Raw genomic sequence first — 18,828 nt, forward strand, 5'->3', positions numbered from 1 at the left:
TGCACTGGAAGCCACAGTGATTATTAAAGAGCTGCACGAAAAATGCTCCAAAAGGCACCGACAGCACAAACACAGTTGAGAAGTCCAGCTCACTGACTTGAATTAGTGCATGTGAAGCCCAGGAGTCAGTCAGTCAGTTGCTGGCTTGCTTTAAAGCAAACCTTAAGTGGCCATTTGAGGAATTGCATGTTTTGGTGCTTCAAATTGTGCTGTTATTGCTGCTGACTGACCACGCCTAACCTCATCCCAGACTGTGTGGGGCAAAGATCATAATGACTTTTAAGAAGCAGGTGCCATAAAACACTCCTTTAAGGTGTTCTAGCATTATATTACACTTTAAAGGTCCAATATGATTTTTTTTTTCCCCAGAATATTTTGTGACATAAAAGGAAATATAATTTGGCTGTACTTTGTTTGTGATGTTTTGAATATCAACTTCCATTCCAACAGGCATTCCTGTTTTAATCCGTCAACTTCATCATTGCTTTACAAAATTGAACTACTTCCTGTGAGCAGCTTTAGGAAACTAAACTACATGTACAAATAAAAATTGTTGGTAAAACTATGTAGTTTCCAAAGGCACCACTTTAATTATAATTTGATTTACTGACCCAACAAATATACCCCGAGGATTTGGAATGAAGTCTGTGTCTCACCATTAGTTTTACTGCCAACTGTCAAATGGCAAAATTCCCAGATCCAACCTTCTGCCAGAATTCTAAGTGTTATTGGCTCCGTGCGTGACTTTCTGCTAGACTTAATGGATACCTGTTTATATGTTTTTTTGATATCCTTTGGCAGAAAGACATGGAACCAATCAAAACAGGCCAATAAGGTTCCTAATGTGTGACTCTCTCCATCCTCCATTAATAAGTTCCATCTGTGAGGAGGAGAGTGACTCATGTCAACTGTAGATGTTGGGCTCCTCCTACTGGTTGTTAATAGATGGTAGGACACAGAACCTGTGGTCAGTGATGTGAGGTGTGTTGATCATTATCTGCCTAAGTGTGACTCACCTTCTAAATAGGTGTTTGTCCACAGTAATAGTGTCAGGGGTAAGCTGATCTGACAGGATCAGTTTGGTATTTCTACCCTGCCCGAAAGCAAACACAACACAACACAACACGGCATTCTGGAAAAACAAGAGGAGCTACAAAAAAATATGGTCATGTTACAAATAACACATAATATTTTGGTTTGGCTGATTAATGCTGAGTAAAATCTTAATATTCCTTATAATTAGATTTACAGTAATATAGTGGCTCCATGGTGTTGTGGTTAAAACATTCTCCTTACATGTGAAAGATCCCTGGTTTGAGACCATGAGGAGACACAAACAGTCAAAGTAACTTATAAATCATAAAGGTCCAATTAAATATATACACAGTCCATTTGTGTTGCAAAGACCCATGATTTTAAAAACGTATTACCTCAATTTTAATTAAGCAATAATGTACAACATAAAAAATGTCTACAAAAAATAAAACAAAATGATGCCATACAAGATTTTCTGTTTTCTTAGGACCCTTGAGAATACATCAGACACAGAAAGCTGCTGATTACTCTACATTCTGCCTGTTATGATAAGGCTTGTACATTTTGTCAAACTCATTTTATTTTAACTTTGTGACAAGTTGAGATTTTGGAAATAATATGCACATAATTCATGCAGGAGTCCGCTCTTTATAAAGATACGAGAAACAATACAAAACATCCAAATTAAGAAAAACATGCAAAAATATAAAGTTCACAATTACAGTTGCTACTGTGTGTTTGTGTTTACCAAGGCCACCTACATAGGTGTGTGTGTGTGCTGTGAGGAGGAGGAGGGTGAGGCAACAGCAGTGGAAGATGAGAGTGTGGAGGGAGGGGGCTGAGGGGTGGCGGAGGAGGCGGCAGAGGAAGTGGAGGCAGCGTTGGCAGCTGATGATGAAGTCTCTATCTTGCTGCTGTGTGTGATGAAGCGCAGGCGCAGCTTCATGGCCGGACGCAGAGTCATGATGATTTTCTCCACCTTTACAAAGAAAATGAGGTAGATGGATAGAGACGTGAATCCTTTGCTGTAGACAGAAAAACGTAGCCAACGTGTTTCAGCTAATTTTCTGAAGATGCCAGAGAGGTACTGCGTTATTACCAGGTAATTATCACATATTAGCATACTACCATGGTTTACTCCTTTAGAATCACAGCACCAAAAATACATCACATATTGCTATATTGTGTCCTGTAACAACACTGGAACAAATCAGCTCTTATAAAGTCCAGTGTTGCCTCTGTGATGTGGTGTGAGATGCACCTCAGGTGATAGAGCCAAACTAAAAATGTAGAAAAGACAGAAAAAAAAAAACAGTTAAGAGTGGAGCAGCCTGTGCTTTGATGGGCTTAGCATCGCCTCTCTGCTTTTTGATGAGGTTCTTTTGGCTTCATTTGGCGGTGATTACATCTCACAGCTGACTTGGAAACACCTGGATACCCCCCCTCAGAGGACCTGGAGGAGGTGGCCAGGACAGGGAGGTCTGGGTATGGCTGCTGAGACTACTGCCCCTGTGACCCAGACCCGGATAAGCAACAGAAAATGGATGGTTGGACGGATGTTTGGTGACAAAAAACTGGCTCTTGAAGAGCAGCACGTACTCAGATATTAGGTTATTAAAATGTAGGTAAAAAAGTTTCCCTGTTTTAGATGGTTCTATCATTTTGTTACTGCAGACTTCAGGGTATACATCATTTGAAAGGTACTTTTTTTTTTTTTTTAATCTCTATGCACATAATTATATAGTTCTATTGGCATATGATTATTTTTGCATACAAAATTAATATTTACAGAGTTTCTGTTTGCATATATTTGAATGTTTGCAGTAACCCAGTGTTCAGAAATATGCTTCCAGTGTCTTTTATAGTTTGTCCTGACCCCATGGCATTCCACTGGAGAAGTAATAAGAGATAGAAGCTACTCGTTGCAGTTACCTCTGACTAGCAGCTCTACAGCTGTGTCCACTGAACACTGAGCAGCAGGACACCTGTTTCCCTCCATCGTCCAAACCACACACTGCGCAGCCACTGCACCTACTACAGTTGCCCTTTCTTTCCTACTGTGTTACATTTTCAAACATGCAGGTTGGTGGAGAACAGAGAGAGAGCTCTTCTTAAGCACACACCTTTGTTTTGCGCCTCTCAACATTTTCACCATCACACGGTTCACTCATCTACACACAATAATTTTAAACTGACTTCAACAACTCATGGTTGTGCTCTTCTTCCATCTTTCTGTTGTCATGGCTCCTGAGACGAGTCATGACGCTGTTAGGCTCCTAGGAGAAGCTAAAGGTGTCACCCTTATAAAAAATTTATAAAAAAAAAAAAGTCAAAAGCTCACCTGCTCCTTCACACTGTCTCCAGTGTACATGTATTTAATATGATACAGGAAATCACAGATCGGGTCCATGTAGCTGAGATGCTGGCAGTGTTTGTCAACCGCCTGCAGCATCTCATAGAAGGCCACGCCAATCTGAAAAAAGAGCAATACAGAAAACAAATGTACACGAATACACAAAGAGAAAGACAAAACAAAAATATTCCTTAAACTTAAGATAAAGGGAACATTTGAAGTATACCTCCAACATGCAACGTGTCCTCTCTTGCTGGAAGCGCTGAAGGAATGGCCCCACCAGGTGATACACGTACAGCAGCTGGAACTCTGTCTTGACGATAGGCTTCAGAGTCTCTGACAGGAATCTACACACAAACACACCAAGGCATGAGGACCACAAAAGGAAACAGTATTACAGGATAAACAACAAAGAGAGCGCCTTACTTGGGGATCAGAGACAGCTGTCCGATGGACGAGTGATGCCACACGGCGTGTGCTAATGCGAGCACGTAGCTGCAGTTCATTTCGCTGTAGCTTTGGTGGCAGGCGGTGAAGTCCAGCAAGGCAAAGGGATAACCTGTCCACTCTGTCTCCGATGTCAGCGCTGGAGAGCTGATCACAGAAACGATGCGGTCGTGGAGAACGATCCAGTACGGCTCCTGAAGAGGAAACCAAAGGTGGTCGCGGTGGAAAAAATCTGAACATCAGTTTATCGTGAAAGATGAAGATCTGAGAGTAATTTTCTTACTGGAAGTGCAGTGATTACAAGTCCAATGGCATTCATCCAGGCAGTGATGTTCTCTCTGGGAACCAGAGGTTGACTAAGAGGTGAAAGGAGAAGATGAATAAATAATTTTAAGGATAATAAAATATTCTAAAATACACTAAAGAGTACTATTAATTCCAAATGGATGGCATTTAAGCTTAATGAGACTTGTTTACTTTACCTTTTCAACACAACATTAAGCAGGGCGTTTCCCACATCTTTTCCTGGCACGGCCAAAGCCATGAGCTCCACACAGGTGACGTGCAGGGCGTGAGCTGCAGGGTTGGGGAACTCGTTGAACCTCCAGTCACAGTTGGGAAAAGGACCCGGTGACTTTCCCGCCATGGGTTAGACAGAGTTAAAGGGACTAAAGATCGCTTGAGGAGAAAACAGGGATTGATGGAGGCGCAGATGTTCTACTTGTTCCACTTTTAATTAACTGCATTATTGTTTTCATGTGGCACACAAGCCCCGTCCAATGGATTTGATCTTGTTTTTAATAACTCTTTTCTACTTTAACAACCCCAGAGGCTGCAATAAAATGAGCTTAGATGGACAAATAAAAAACAATCCCTCTTTCGGGCTATTAAGGGAGACTGGAACTCTCGGCAGTAAGATAAATTTACTTTCCATCAGCCCAAAAGACCAATGACTTTTCATTACCAGGCATCGGTCTTTTGCTCTTAAGAGTGATAGATCCATCCCCCAACAGGGTGAGATTAATGAAGGATATTGTCCACCAGACGTCCAATCAGCTTGCAGTAGTAGGTGTCATCAGGGATCCACACGTTCTCCTCTCGGGGGTTCATGCCAAACTTCAGATAGGTCTCACTGAGACACCAGCCTGGAGTACGGTTGTCCTGTAAAATAAAAAACATTACACTGATATATAAAAAAAATATGCATTAGCCATACAGATACATGAATAACTGTGTGTGTCTTCTCTGCCTGCCTTCAGTGAAGACATGATGGCATGAACCAGTTTTCTCTTGAGGTTGGTTCTGTCCCTCAGGTGTCTCTCATAGTAGTGAAGGGTGTTGTACAGGTAGGTCACAGGGCGATCTGCACACAAATGCGGCAGTAAACACAAATACCCAAATTAATGGCGATGGTTTTACCTTCCCTTTTTCATGTTTTATGTTACTCTTGACTTTAGTGAATCCAACTCCCCTTGTCTTTATCTACGCAGTCCTATGCCAAGCCTTACTCACCGTGGAACTTGTACAGCCCTCCCAGATGATCGAGCAGTGTTTCCAGAGACTTGGAGACAGGAAGGAGCTCCAGGAAGCGGTGGATGACGATGTCAAAGACAGGCAGGAAGCGCAGACACACGTTTCCAAAGTAGATTGGCAGGTACTGAGGCTGTAGCTGCATGGGAGGGTTGACTTGGTCCGCGAGACCCTCAAAGTACAACTTCTCTGGGTATTTCTGAGGGGGAGAACAATTAATGCAACCGTTTCATTTTAAACCTGATGCGACTTTCCTGTTTGTGTTATTTGTGGAAGCATGTAACTTTTACTTAACACACGTTCTGTTACAAATGTACCTTGTGGTAGTTCATGTGTTTGCTGTGCCAGTCATTCTGCAGCCAGTGCTCAGGAGCATTCTCCTTGACAAAATCATTGACTCGGTTTCTGAAGTCATTGGGCTTCAGCAGCAGCAGCTGGATTATGAAGTAGCAAACCTGAGCCTCATTTCCCTCGTGGCTACGCATCGCCTGAAGACAGACACATGTACCCTTATCATATACAGCATGGAAAAATAAAAAGCATAGCATCATAGCACTATATAATCCTGTATTTCTCTGTATGACCTCACCAGACACAGAATGAGTCTATCCAGTGTGACTATGTTGTATTTCCAGACCATGTCATTGAGTATTTCAATGCACTTGTTAAGCTGCTGCCCGCCAGCTGATGTTGAGAACTCGTAGACAAGGAAGTCAGCAAACGTGCGCACGTGAGCCACCAGTGCACGAGCTCCGATACGTTCCAAGACCCTGAGGAACAAAAATAAATAAATAAATAAACAGCAGTTAGCTCATCATCCCACAATAAGGAAGCTTTCTCCCTCTGGATCAATTAGTCACAGATACTGTGTAGAAACACCCCCCCTTCAGGCTAATTAATGTAAAATGTAAAATTTAAAATGCCTCAACATCAGTGATGAGATGCATCATTAACATGGGGATCATTAAAATACACCTACTAGTGTCATTAATAGAAGCATAAACAAGTGATATTCTCCATGATCACAACTTGGAATTATTTAATTAAATATGTCTGTTTATTTCACTGTGGTCTGTTTTTTTATACGTGTGGAAGGCTGAGTCTGAATTTAGGGACTTAGAATAGCAGCAGCAAACCTGAAGCCTGTTTGGTTTATATGGTCCGTCTCCAGCAGCATCTTCCACAGGAGACAGAGGAACAGTGGAGGTGAGCCCTGCATGGAGAAGTGGGTAATGATGTCATTCTCATTAGCCATTGACTTCCACTTCCTGTACTCCTCTTCCACGTTCTTCTTCAGATTGAAGCGAGACTCCTGAGGAACGTTGTTCTGCTTGAAAAAGGCCTGAAGCAAAAACAGAGGTGTTTGAGTCACTACAGCAGGATTAAGGCATTTTTTGGGAGAAAGAGGAAAAAAAACTAATTGCAACTATTACTTGTACATTTTCTATGATATATAATGACATAATACTTGCACCTGTAGTGGTGCAGGGAAGCAGGATAGCGTGTGTGAGGCCCAGTTATGAGGTGTAAAAGTCATGATTGTCTGGAGGATGTCCTTACACCAAGTGCCATGGATGGAGTCAGACCCTGTGAAAAAATCTACACATACAGAAAAAAGGTGACATAGAGCACGAGACAGATTTCAGTTAAACTTTAAGATGACTGAAACTGAAGCAAAAAAAAAAAAAAATAGACAATGACACGAATGAAGTGGGCAGAAAAAAAAATACAGCAAACAAGACCACAAAAAAAAAGAAAGCTCTAAGAGTAAATCCAGCCGAGCAGGTACCGGTGACGTGTGTCGCTCTGGCCAGAGTGAGGATCAGGGCGCGATTCAGCTCCTCGGACTCAGCTGACAGAACTGTCTTTGGGTCGTTGAGGAAGCGGGTGAACTGCGGCTGCACCTCTGAGCTCCCCAAAGCTGTGATCAGGCGCAGAGCTGTACTCTCAACACTGGGGACAAAGAAAGAAAGACAAATGATGTTTCTTTTCCATCCAGCATAATCCTGGTGATTTTTTTTGTGCTTAATTATTCCTCAGTGGAGCTGGAAACAATGATTTTCATTTGAAAGGTGTCTTTGTTAAAGTACATACAACACTGAAGCTGCATTTTAATGTCTGATCTTTCAACTTCAACAGGGAAAAAAAAAAAACAAAAACAAAATGTGTAACTTTGCTTTAAACTTTAACTAACTCTGCAGTGAGTTACAGAAAGTCTTACAGATGTTAGCTGTGTGTGACATGTGTTTCCACATTACCACAGGTGTAGCTGGTTCTGGTTGGTCTGGGGCACAGCAGCCAAACTGTGCAGATGGCTCAGGAGCTGGACTCTGTAGTGTGGCTGGATGTGGTGCATCCTGTAGCTGAACATCTCCAGTAACGTGTGGAGGATTCCCCACGCGTGTGATTTGAACACATTGGGCAACAACTGACCTGGACAGACAGAGTGTGTTTCATTATTTAAAATGTTTCTGCTGCCCTAAAGAGAAAAAATATAATCGTGTTGTTCAAACTGTCTCATGATGATCTACTCCTCAAATAAGGTAATATTTCACATGCTGGCATCTACATTTCAACACAGCAAAAACTTTAAGTGAGTTAAAAGAGACCCACTGATGAATCCTTTGATGCCCAATGACTCGATTTCCATATAGACCAACAATCTGCTGTATGTTTCTACCAGTGCAGGGGCCAGTGCAATGCTGGACTTGGCATGCGCCAATTTGATTACACGTGTAGCGATGCTGTGGATCAGACTGGAGACAGAAGTTCAGGTGAGCAGGGTAATGAAGTAGAAGAAAAGACTTCTTACTAAATGCACAAAAACATTCTTTGTGTCTGATTTTTTTTTTTTTTTACTCCATTTTGTCTTATGTTTTTCTACCTCATCTTTGCATGCACAGTGAGCGAATCCAGCAGATTCATGGGCAGCGGAGTGACCGATCCTGAAGCCATACAGTTGGTACCGGGCAGGTTGATCCTCATGGATCCATTTCCATAGATGGTCTCAACCAGGACACCCATTGGCAGAGTGAAGCACTCAGAGTTCGTGCTGTAGGCGTTACACAGCAGGGCGATCTTATAGTCAGACATTCCCAGGGTCTTGTTACGCAATGACTGCTGAAGAAACCTAAAGAAAGAAGGTGAAAAGCAGCAGAGTAGGTTAATCGTGTTATGACTTTAGCAATTAACCAGGTACATTAAGTTTGGGGAAAATGATGGCTCAGGGCACAGTTCTGAAGTATTTACTAAACTTAAACACACATCGTTGGGGTCCTGTAAGTTAAAAATACATACTCATGGTGCAGTTTCAGAGAGTGTGGGATGGGTATCTGTAGTTTGGAGTTGTCGTTCTGAGCTTTGCGGTTCAAATGGATCCAAATGCAGGTCATGGCAAATGAATGGGTCGACTGGGGTTTGTTAATGTCAGGAACTGGAATGCACTGAAGAAGAACAGAAAACAAAGGCATCACTTATATCACAAGCAATATTAGTTCATCTTACCATCCCAATCAAATACTACAGTGATGTACAAAGACTTCAAACGTAGGTCTAATAAAACAGATGACAAAAATACAATAAAATGGGACACTGAAAGTTGTGATACCTCTTTTTCTGGGTAAAGCAGGTCAAAAAGCTTCATGACAGGCAGGAAGTCAGCTAAGGCGTTCTTCTGAATGCTTCCTGATATGAACTGAAGCAGGACCCACATGAGGTGATCTCTCCCTTTAATGAGTCCTCTACCTGCAAGCTAATGAGAAAGAAGAGGGAAAAAGAGAAAAAAAAAGTCATTAAAACTTACACAATTTAATCTGCTTCATTTAATTTTTAGCTTGTTAATATGTTGTTAAACATGCTGTATATCACAGAAATGTCATGTTGACGTATTTTACAGTCTCAACTGCCTTTCAGCTGCATGTTTGGGTTGAAATCGCAGTAAAAATATAAGTCCTCATTTGGGATCCATTGCATACATTTAAATTTTCAATACTATAAACACACGTGTCAGCATTATCCCCAGAACTGACTTTAAATCACAAAGATTTTATATGTTTTCCACCAGCGTGACTGCGGTCCACTCCTCCATTAGTGTGATCATTAACTCTCCCTAGCTCCTCTTACCTTTTGGTGTAACGACAGTACCATGTGAGGGAAGCTTGCAAACTGAAACAACACAAAGAAGATGAGCTGCGAGGAGAGGTGCTGCCACAGCAGCTGACTAGTTCCTCCAATATCAGCGTCAAAGTGTTCCTCGGTCTCAGAACGCTCCATGGCGTACACCACCAGGTCCACCAGCTGCTCCTCCAGCACCGGGCAACGCTGCTTATGCTGGGAGGGGAGTGTGTTAAAAGGATAAAGAAAATAGTGAGCAGAAGGGAAAAGAGGTTAAAAAAAGAAAGGGTGGGAAAGAAGGCGAAGGAGAGAAAAAGAAGAGGGGTTAAGGAGAGAGAGAAGGAAGGTAGGAATGAGGGAAGAAAGTGAGAAAGGAAGAAAGACAACAAGATAGACAGATAGATAGGCAGAAAGCATAGGAGAGAATAAAAGGAACATCATCAATGAACTACTTCACATTCAAACATTTATGTTGACAGTTGTTCCAGATATTGTTAAAAAAGATCCCGTGCATGCAGGACTGCATCTCCTTCTTGCGCTGTCATGTGGACACATCTGACTGTGGCCAGATTCCAGTATTTACCCATATCCCTAATATTCTGGTAATTATCTGGTCGTGTTATTATACAGAAAAGAAGATGTGCTTTGGACTTCTGTGAAGTCTTTTATAACTCAAGCACATGCAATCTTGCATAAAAGCTTTTCATGGCATAAATCAACCAATCACAAGGTCTGTGAGCTTGTGATTGGTTGATCATCAAATGATTCAGAAACTGAGAGATGCTGAAGCTGACTAGTTTGACAAATACACCCAAATAAACCCATACATTATACTCTATGTACAAATACAATAATATAGAAAGAATATTGGCCATTCTATCAAGACTGAAATTTTTAATACCTTAAAATCTAGACTGGTTGGAAATATCCAGTGCATAACTTAGTTCATATGTCATGTTGCTGACTTTGTAAACACATTTGCTCTATTAAAATACTACTATTGGATTTTAAGAAACTGTACCTTGCTAAAACTATGATTTTATATAAATACTGCACAATTTTCTTCATATGACCTTCACATTTGTTTCATTTTTCACATTTAAAGATGCAAAATTTGAGCAGAAGGAGTGAGAATCACTGCATTGCAGGACTTCACAATCATGTCAGGCCTCTTAACAGAGCCCTTCTCACACAACTGGGACAAGCAAGGGATTGAACAGCACAGCACAGCACGGCACAAACACGTAAGATACAGCACTAAAAAGCACAGCATTAAACAGCAAAACAGACACTGCAACACATTCCCACATGCAGACTAATAGGTCTGGGAAGGGACGGAGGTGGTGCGATTGGGAGGAAGAAGAGGAGCTGTGAGGGTGACCGTCAGATTTTCACACTTTTCTTTCTTTGCACTGGCCTTCGGTACAGCTTCTCTTCCACCGCAGCCAAACACACACACATGCTCACAAAATGAGAGAGAAAGGGCAACAAATAGATAGAGGAAAAAGAGTAAGAGAGAGATCCACAGGCATATCTTTTTTCCACAAATTAATCAGTTACATAGATCACCCAGTTAGCTGAAAACCAGCAGTAACACCACACCAGCAGCTGGTCTATATTTTAATTGGTCAACATCCTGATTAATGACACTTTTTTTTATAATTCTAATCCATAATCAACCTGCATGAGCTTGCAATCTGTCTGCCACTGACAATTTCTGACTCTGTTTTGAATTGCACAGCGCTGATGTGCAAGGCTGGAGTTGTATGTATTTTCAGGCGGCAACTCATTTATCAGCTATAGACAAAAGTGTAATTAGATGATGGGTGCATGAATTCAATGCAAAATTACACTGACCTACTGATAATAACCAAAAACTATGCAAATGCAATAAAGCACTGCAGTCTTTGGTTTTTAAGTCAGCATTTATTGAATGTAAGCAATACAAATTACAACCATTTATCATTTCTGACTGATGCAACTGATTGAGTTAAAGGCACAAGCTGCATTACAATAAGGTCTCCTAATGTACTGTAGCAACAGAACAAAAGGCCAGCCAGAGACCAAATTATTTAAGAGCCACCAACTCACAATACAGACTGTAATTTGAGGGTTACAACTCAGTACAAAGTAGGTAAAAAGTAACGGGCCTGGAATGACAAATGAACCTGTGGGGGTTCCTGATATTCTGTTTACTTACTTGTAAGTACAGCATCATGTTTCTGAGCTTGTTGTGTGTCTGTGGAGCTGTGCTTGTTCCATTTTTGTGGTTGAACAAGCATACTACCCTTTCTGTCTGGGTTTGTAGTCCTTATCTACCACATGGCTACCTGTTGCTTGATTTGCAAGCTTGCTCTTGGCTAACAACAATAACAAAGTATATTACCGCCAAAGACAAGAGCACTACTTAGTCAAAACAGTTTAGTGGTGCTCCGGTCAGCACAACAAAAAGCAGCAGCAGGTCCGACACGAGGACCTTGCTAACAACAGGCAAGCACCAGACTACATCCATACATGCAGTGCGGCAGGACTTGAAATGTCAACAGCAGGGTTTAAAGTCAGAAATAATTAAGGTCAGCTTGTTAGCTGGAACTAAATTTGCTCTTCTGTAGCTCAGAGAAGCTGCAGCTCTCTCAGTCTGGACTGCATCTGTGTGATCAGCATCAGTTAGCTCAGCTGATGTTAGCAATCAATCCACGGTTGTAAAATAAAATCTGCTTCTGTTTGGAGAATTAGGCCACAATGAGGAAAAGTTGGAGTACTCATTAACAAATAAATACAATTATGCAGAAACACACTAAGTATACGTACTCAGCATTACTGAACTACACTATGTTGCCAAAAGTATTCACTCATCCATCCAGCTCAGGTGTTCCAATCACTTCCATGGCCACAGGTGTATGAAACCAAGCACCTAGGCATGCAGACTGCTTCTACAAACATTTGTTAAAGAATGGGTCGCTCTCAGGAGCTCAGTGAATCCCAGTGTGGTACCGTGATAGGATGCCACCTTTGCAACAAGAACAATCATGAAATTATCACTGCTAAATATTCCACAGTCAACTGTTAGTGGGATTATAACAAAGTGGAAGCGATTGGGAACGACAGCAATTCAGCCATGAAGTGGTAGGCCACGTAAAATGACAGAGTGGGGTCAGTGGATGCTGAGGCACATAGCGCACAGAGGTCGGCTACAGACCTCCAAACTTCATGCGGCCTTCAGATTAGCTCAAGAACAGTGTGAATGGGTTTCCATGGCCGAGCAGCTGGACCCAAAGCATCGGCTGCAGTGGTGTAGAGCACGCCGCTACTGGACTCTACAGCAGTGGAGACGTGTTTTCTGGAGTGGCGAATCAGGTTTCTTCATTTGGCAATCTGATGGATGAGTCTGGGTTTGGTGGTTGCCAGGAGAACGGTACTTGTCAGACTGCATTGTGCCAAGTGAAAAGTTTCATGGTGGGGAAATTATTTTGTGGGCTTGTTTTTTCAGGAGTTGGGTTCGGCCCCTTTGTTCCAGTAAAAGGAACTCTTAATGCTTCAGCACATCAAGACATGGCTGTGCACCAGTGCACAAAGCAAGGTCCATAAAAACATGGATGAGAGAATCTGGTGTGGAAGCACTTGACTGGCCTGCACAGAGTCCTGACTTCAAGCTGATAGAACAACTTTGTGATGAATTAGAGAAGAGGCTGCAAGCCAGGCCTTCTTGTCCAACATCAATGACTGACCTCACAAATGTGCTTCTGGAAGAATGGTCATAAATTCCCATAAACACACTCCTAAACTCCATATCTGTGTGAAGGTGGATGAGCGAATACTTTAGGCAATATAGCATACTTGGCGCTTGAAGACATCAGCTGACTAACAACCGCCTGGTCGATGAACCTTAGAGTCCATCATTACTAATCACAGACTCATTTTAAATCTATTTATTAAATAATTTTAACTAAGCCTAAATAATTATAATCAAGGAGGAATTCTATTTCAAGGTGTTCCTTTTTTGCCAAGAACAGCATGTAATACGCTAATATTAACAGGAAGTGTGAGGAAAACAAACAAAACAATATATTTTATAGCTACTGTCCTTATTCTGTCAGGCTAAAAGCAGATAAGGCAGACGCAAAGCAAACAAGTGTTATTGAAAATTTGCACAGCGACCCGTTAATTGAACAAATCATGTGTGGTTAATGATCCAAATATTCCCTGGCTTCCCATCAAACTACCTGCTTTTTCTGTCATCCTTTAATATCTGCCTAACAGTACACCTGTCAAATATTTATTTAACCACCACTAATATTTATGAAGCCCTGCTGTGTCCATCTCAAGCTCTGTAGTGTTTCTCTTTTGTTCCACTTCGAGTTTTCTTCATTTCTCCAGTTTCCCGGTTTTAGGTCATCAGTGTGCCTAAAAAGCTAATTGTCCAATGAGCTGTTAGTTTGTCGGTCAGGTAACCAGGAAGAGGACATACCTGGGCAATGTTCAGAGTCTAGAGAGCACATGGCAGAGAGACAGACAAACACAACACGGCCAGGGGACAAAAGAGAGAGAAAAGGAAGAGAAACAAAGAAAGAGGACGAAACAGAGGAGGGAGGGGGGGAGGAGAGACAGAAAAGAAAGTGGTGACTAAGGTAGCTAGGTTGTTCACTGTCTGTTCAGCACAGTTAGCATCAACTCAGCCAATTCAAACAAGTAAACCAGATTCTGAGTTATTTACTCAGGGTTAAAATATAAAGAAAAATCCTTACACAGCAGTGATTATAGCTTTGTGTCAGGGTTCAATGACAGCTGGTCAAACTGTGTGGATGGCTGTGCTCAGTGAGCTGGGCTGAGCTGAAACTGCATGAACCCAACAGGGCAAACTGACACCGGTGCATTATGGGTCAAGCTCACAGCGTTGCTTTACATATGTCCTTATGTAGGTGTGTTACGAGGACTTCAAGGAAGAGAGGTGTGAGGGGAGAAAAATATAAGGAGGATGAAAAAGCAAAGTAAAGAACCGTGCCAAATTACAACACAAAAAAAAGTTCATGAAGGATGAGGGAAACAGCAAGAGCAGGAGCAGATAAAGGAGGGGAAAATGAAAAGAACGGGGCCAGGAGATGTGAGGGCATGTGGAGGGCCTGGTGTGGAGGCATAGGGACAAATGCAGAATAAGACAAGGTTGTGTTACCTGTTTGTTGAGTCCTAACATGTTGCACACCATCTCTCTTGAATAAGGCTGTTCTAGCACATAGCGTAGTAAGCCTGTCTGTGGCTCGAACAGGTCCTAAATATAACATACAAATCATTAACACTCTTCTGTATGTGTAAAGGTGTATGTGGTGTGCATACACAGGATGTATGTTACCTTGTCAAACGGCAGCATGCCTCTCAGAGGGAAGCGGAGAGTAGTGGGGTCTAATTTCCAGGAATTGCAGATGGCACCGCTGTTATTTACCACTGGTAACAGACTACATCGTCCTGTGAGTGACACAGACACAAGAAATGAGTGGAAATACTGATTTGACTACAAATATGGCAGAAATGTAGGAGTTAAGTCTTAAAGAGAGAACTAACCAGAAAATGTCAGTCTTTATAGTTTCAATTAATTAATTAATTAAACCTTCAGCAACGCATAAAAAGGGGAGCGATCAGTTGCTCTTACCACAGATAGAGTTGATTCTGGCTGTGGGTCTAAAACTGTCCACAAAGTCTGATATCAAACTGCCCAAAAGCTGAAAATGAGATGCAGAGATGGTAAAGAATTGACAAAAAAAAAAAAAAGACAGATTATATAAATATTGCATAAAGCTACACAAAGACTCACCCAGTGTGAGAGCTGTCCCTCTGGATACAGTTTTCTGATTTCTGTGATAGCAAAGTAAGCTGGAAGGAGACAAGCGTTTCTGTCTAGGATATATTCTACCACCTGCAACATGAGCAAACATTAGTCAACCTAAACTGCAGGATGCAAATCAAAAATCAAAGCTATTAAATGACACATAATTCAGTTTAAAGGTAGAAAGATGGGTACCTCTCTTGCAGCCAGAAGCTGCTGGACTATAGCTGAGCTGACAGTGGTGGGAATGGTTTGAATTTTATCCAGCACAGCTTTCAACAGGTCCCGAACACCCTGACACAAAATGTTTACAACAATTCATGAACAACTGTCTCATTGCAAAGCTTTTAATGATTTCCAAATCTTCATTACACATTTTAGGATATTCTTCTAAAAGCCAGATATCCCTGTTTAACAGCAGTTTCCAAGGAGAGTCAACAAACTCAGCTGAATCAGGGAAGTGAGGTCAGTATAATGATGGTTTTGGGATACTGCCCTGACTATATGAGCACTGAAAACCAAAAAAATAGCTGACAATCTAACAACACTGCCAAATGTTATGGTTATCCGTGAGCTTGTGGAAGGATAGTTCCAGATGTGTCTGCGTGCGAGTAGATGTGCGTCAGAAACCTTGTAGTCCACTCCCCCGATGATCTTGCGGATCAGTTTGAAAGTTAATGCCCACAACTGTGTCCTCTCCCACTCCAAACTGTCTGAGCTTATTAAGGCCACACACACCATCCTAAAAACAGACAGATTGATTAGACGGATGATAAATCACAGCTTCAAACATAATAAATGCAGTTACAAGCTACTCGTTATTGGGATGTCTTAAAAAAGATAAATTAACAATAATAAATTCACACCTGGAAATAATATAAATCATTCTTTGCATCCACTTTACTTACATAATTAGGTATTTTTGACAGTGATATTACAGCCTAGATGAGCTTGTGTGTCTAGCCCCACACAGTGTAAATGATTTCACACTATATGCCTGTATATACCTGGGTGGTAACAGACTGGTCTCCACAGCCATTGCCAGACAGTCGTACAGGAAGGAGATCCTTTTGGGGCTGTGCTGGCTGTGTATAAAGCGCACGATCCACTGTACACACTGTTCATGAGACTCCTGCACAAAGACATTGGGGCAGTTGAAAAATCAAAACCATCAAAATGTGAGCATGTGGGTGTGTTTATGTGTGTAAAAACCTGTGGTAGGGTTCCCCAGTACTGTCTGAAGGCTCCAAGACAACTGATCAGTTTAGTCCTCTCGTCCTCTGGAGTGTCCATGAACATCCTAAAAACACATTTCTTAATTTTAGCATTTTATTTTGCTGTGTACATTTTAATATACACCCACTGGCCACTCTGTTAGCTACACCTGTTCAGCTGGTTAATGCAATTATCTAATCAGACAATCACACGACAGCACCGCATTTCATTTAGGCATGCAGACATTGGTCAAGAAAACCTGAGCACCTTTGGGATACGGTTGAACGGGAGATTCACATCACGGATGTGCAGGCGACAAATCTGCAGCAACTCTGTGATGCTATCATGTTAATATGGACCAAAATCTGAGTGTTTCCAGCACCTTGTGCCACAAAGAAATAAGGTAGTTCTGACAGCAAAAGTGGGTCCAACCCGGTACCAGAAAGGTGTACCTAACAAAGTGGCCTGAGAGTGTATGTATGGTCTTCCTGCTAAAACACACAGCAGCACTGTCGGCGTATAGTAAATCAACATTACACCGTTTAAAGCTAATAACTATGCAATTACAAAAACATCGAGCGTTATTAACATGAGGTCGGAGCCATCTTACCCTGCAAAGGCCTCTTCTATCATCTCAGTTTTCTAAGAAATGGAGGAGAAAAATAAAAGTGTGTTAACATAAGTGAACGCTGATGATGTTAACGGCGCACACTTAGCTGTTAATTCTTATATGTGAAGTTAGCGAGCTGGGGACCTGTATTTATAAAGCAAAAACACCATTTGGTTATGTTTAGGACCGCTCATTTCCAAACCCACAGCAAGCTCAGTAAACAGAAATACTACTACAGTTATCTGAAAAGCTAACTAATGTTAGCTCGGCTCTGAGTCAGTTAACAAGTTACCACAACATCTTCAAAGATGCTCTGCAGCTGCGTTTCCATCGAAAGCGCCATGTTTGCAACCAAAAGGCGATAATTCAGCGCACCATCCCACAACTCCAAACTGGTTACTCCTCTATAGGAGCGTCGACAATACTCTCAAAGAGCTAAACGCTAAAAAGCACCAGAATGAAAGCCACCGCATGAGAAGCGCAACGGCAACAACAATCCGTACACGCATCAGAAACACAAGTGAAACAGTTCCGCTATTTCTTATTTTATTTTATTTTTTATTATGAACTGTAATCCTTATACCTCGTTGATTTACAAGTAATAATGGTTGCTCAATAAAATATATATTTTCGCAAATAATGTATCATACTGTTGAGGGTTCAAAATCTATATTTAGAAATCTGTAAAAGGTCCACGGGCTGTATGGCCACCAGATGTCACAGTGGACGCTGTTTGAGCACCTGCTGTTCTTACTGATGGTGATCTTTCCATGTTTTGTATGTTGCTTTCTAAAGTATAGCGGTGGGTATAAGTCTGTGGTGGGGTGGTGTGATGGAGAAGAATAAGAGTAAACATTCACACTTTGAACAACACATTTCTTTTCGCAAATTAATTGCCGGCAGGGTCAATATTAATTTTTAAACACCTTATCTCATTTGACAGTGTATGTGGAGAGAGGAAATTTGATGGAGGAAGGAGGGTAAGGCAATAACATGGAGGTGAAGCCATTTGTGGTGTGCACCCTAGCCAGGCTGTTACGCAGACCAACAGCACAGAAACATCTTATTGAAACTATTTCGTGCCTGACTGTCCCGATACCTGTAACAGCTTCCTCATACCGCAGCAAAGCTGAATGCAGTTCACTGACTTTACTGGAATTATGTTTACATAATTCCTATACTTCGTTATAGTATAATGTATATATATATATATATATATATATATATATATATATATATATATATATATATATATATATATATATATATATATATATATATATATATATATATATTTTTTTTTTTTTAGATGTTGGAGTGGATCTGATTGTTTACGTACTAACCCTTAAGTTTAGCTTCCGCAGCCTAATACTTCAGAAGACGTGAACACGCCCCCACACGCGCGGTTCACAGATGGACTGTGCACGGACAGGTAAGGTCGCATTCCTTCCTCTAAGGAACAAGGAAACCTGTCGAGTCACCGGGATTCCTTTAACTGCACCTTCACTGTGTTTCATTGGTCGGCAGGTCACTCCGACTTCAGCCAGATTCTTTCACTTTACTTTTGAGTGTGGTAGCTGATCTTTTAATCACGAAGACTGCAGGCAGGGGTCCTGTGAAGAGGAGCTAGGGGAAGCTGGGCGAAATATTTGCGTTTTTTCTTTTTCTTTTCTTTTTTTTTTTTTTTTTTTGTAAAAGCATGACGAC

At 41.4% G+C, this 18,828-nt stretch overlaps 1 protein-coding gene across 2 annotated transcripts; it reads right to left on the reverse strand.

Annotated features, from left to right (window-relative positions):
• Positions 1-1,151: 1,151 nt before the first annotated feature.
• On the reverse strand, positions 1,152-17,596 carry med23 (mediator complex subunit 23). 2 transcript variants are annotated; one of them, XM_030721811.1, is made up of 31 exons: positions 17,414-17,596; positions 17,122-17,153; positions 16,509-16,596; positions 16,304-16,428; positions 15,927-16,038; positions 15,492-15,590; positions 15,285-15,386; positions 15,123-15,192; positions 14,826-14,938; positions 14,649-14,744; positions 13,947-13,964; positions 9,488-9,694; positions 8,973-9,116; positions 8,663-8,808; positions 8,250-8,495; positions 7,979-8,121; positions 7,624-7,798; positions 7,155-7,318; positions 6,840-6,964; positions 6,502-6,707; positions 5,955-6,135; positions 5,683-5,853; positions 5,348-5,564; positions 5,089-5,198; positions 4,870-4,996; positions 4,318-4,483; positions 4,119-4,191; positions 3,815-4,029; positions 3,615-3,735; positions 3,377-3,508; positions 1,152-2,014 (listed from the first exon to the last, which is right to left on the reverse strand). In XM_030721811.1, exons 1-31 carry the CDS (start codon positions 17,462-17,464, stop codon positions 1,793-1,795), a joined length of 4,197 nt encoding a protein of 1,398 aa, XP_030577671.1. In that variant the 5' UTR covers positions 17,465-17,596; the 3' UTR covers positions 1,152-1,792. The 2 variants fall into 2 exon arrangements, with proteins under 2 accessions (XP_030577671.1, XP_030577672.1); XM_030721812.1 differs by lacking the exon at positions 13,947-13,964.
• Positions 17,597-18,828: the final 1,232 nt, after the last annotated feature.

The sequence above is a fragment of the Archocentrus centrarchus genome, chromosome 24 (genome assembly GCF_007364275.1).
Source record: "Archocentrus centrarchus isolate MPI-CPG fArcCen1 chromosome 24, fArcCen1, whole genome shotgun sequence".
NCBI lineage: Eukaryota > Metazoa > Chordata > Actinopteri > Cichliformes > Cichlidae > Archocentrus > Archocentrus centrarchus.

What these genes read in the sequence shown, in the direction of transcription:
- med23 (XM_030721811.1), bottom strand. Translation starts at nt 17,464, where the DNA reads ATGGCGCTTTCGATGGAAACGCAGCTGCAGAGCATCTTTGAAGATGTT. An exon ending in CAGAACCAGCTACACCTGTG is followed by an intron (nt 7,319 to 7,623) that starts GTAATGTGGAAA and finishes CTTTGTCCCCAG; the next exon opens with TGTTGAGAGTACAGCTCTGC. An exon ending in CTTAATGTTGTGTTGAAAAG is followed by an intron (nt 4,192 to 4,317) that starts GTAAAGTAAACA and finishes TTCACCTCTTAG; the next exon opens with TCAACCTCTGGTTCCCAGAG.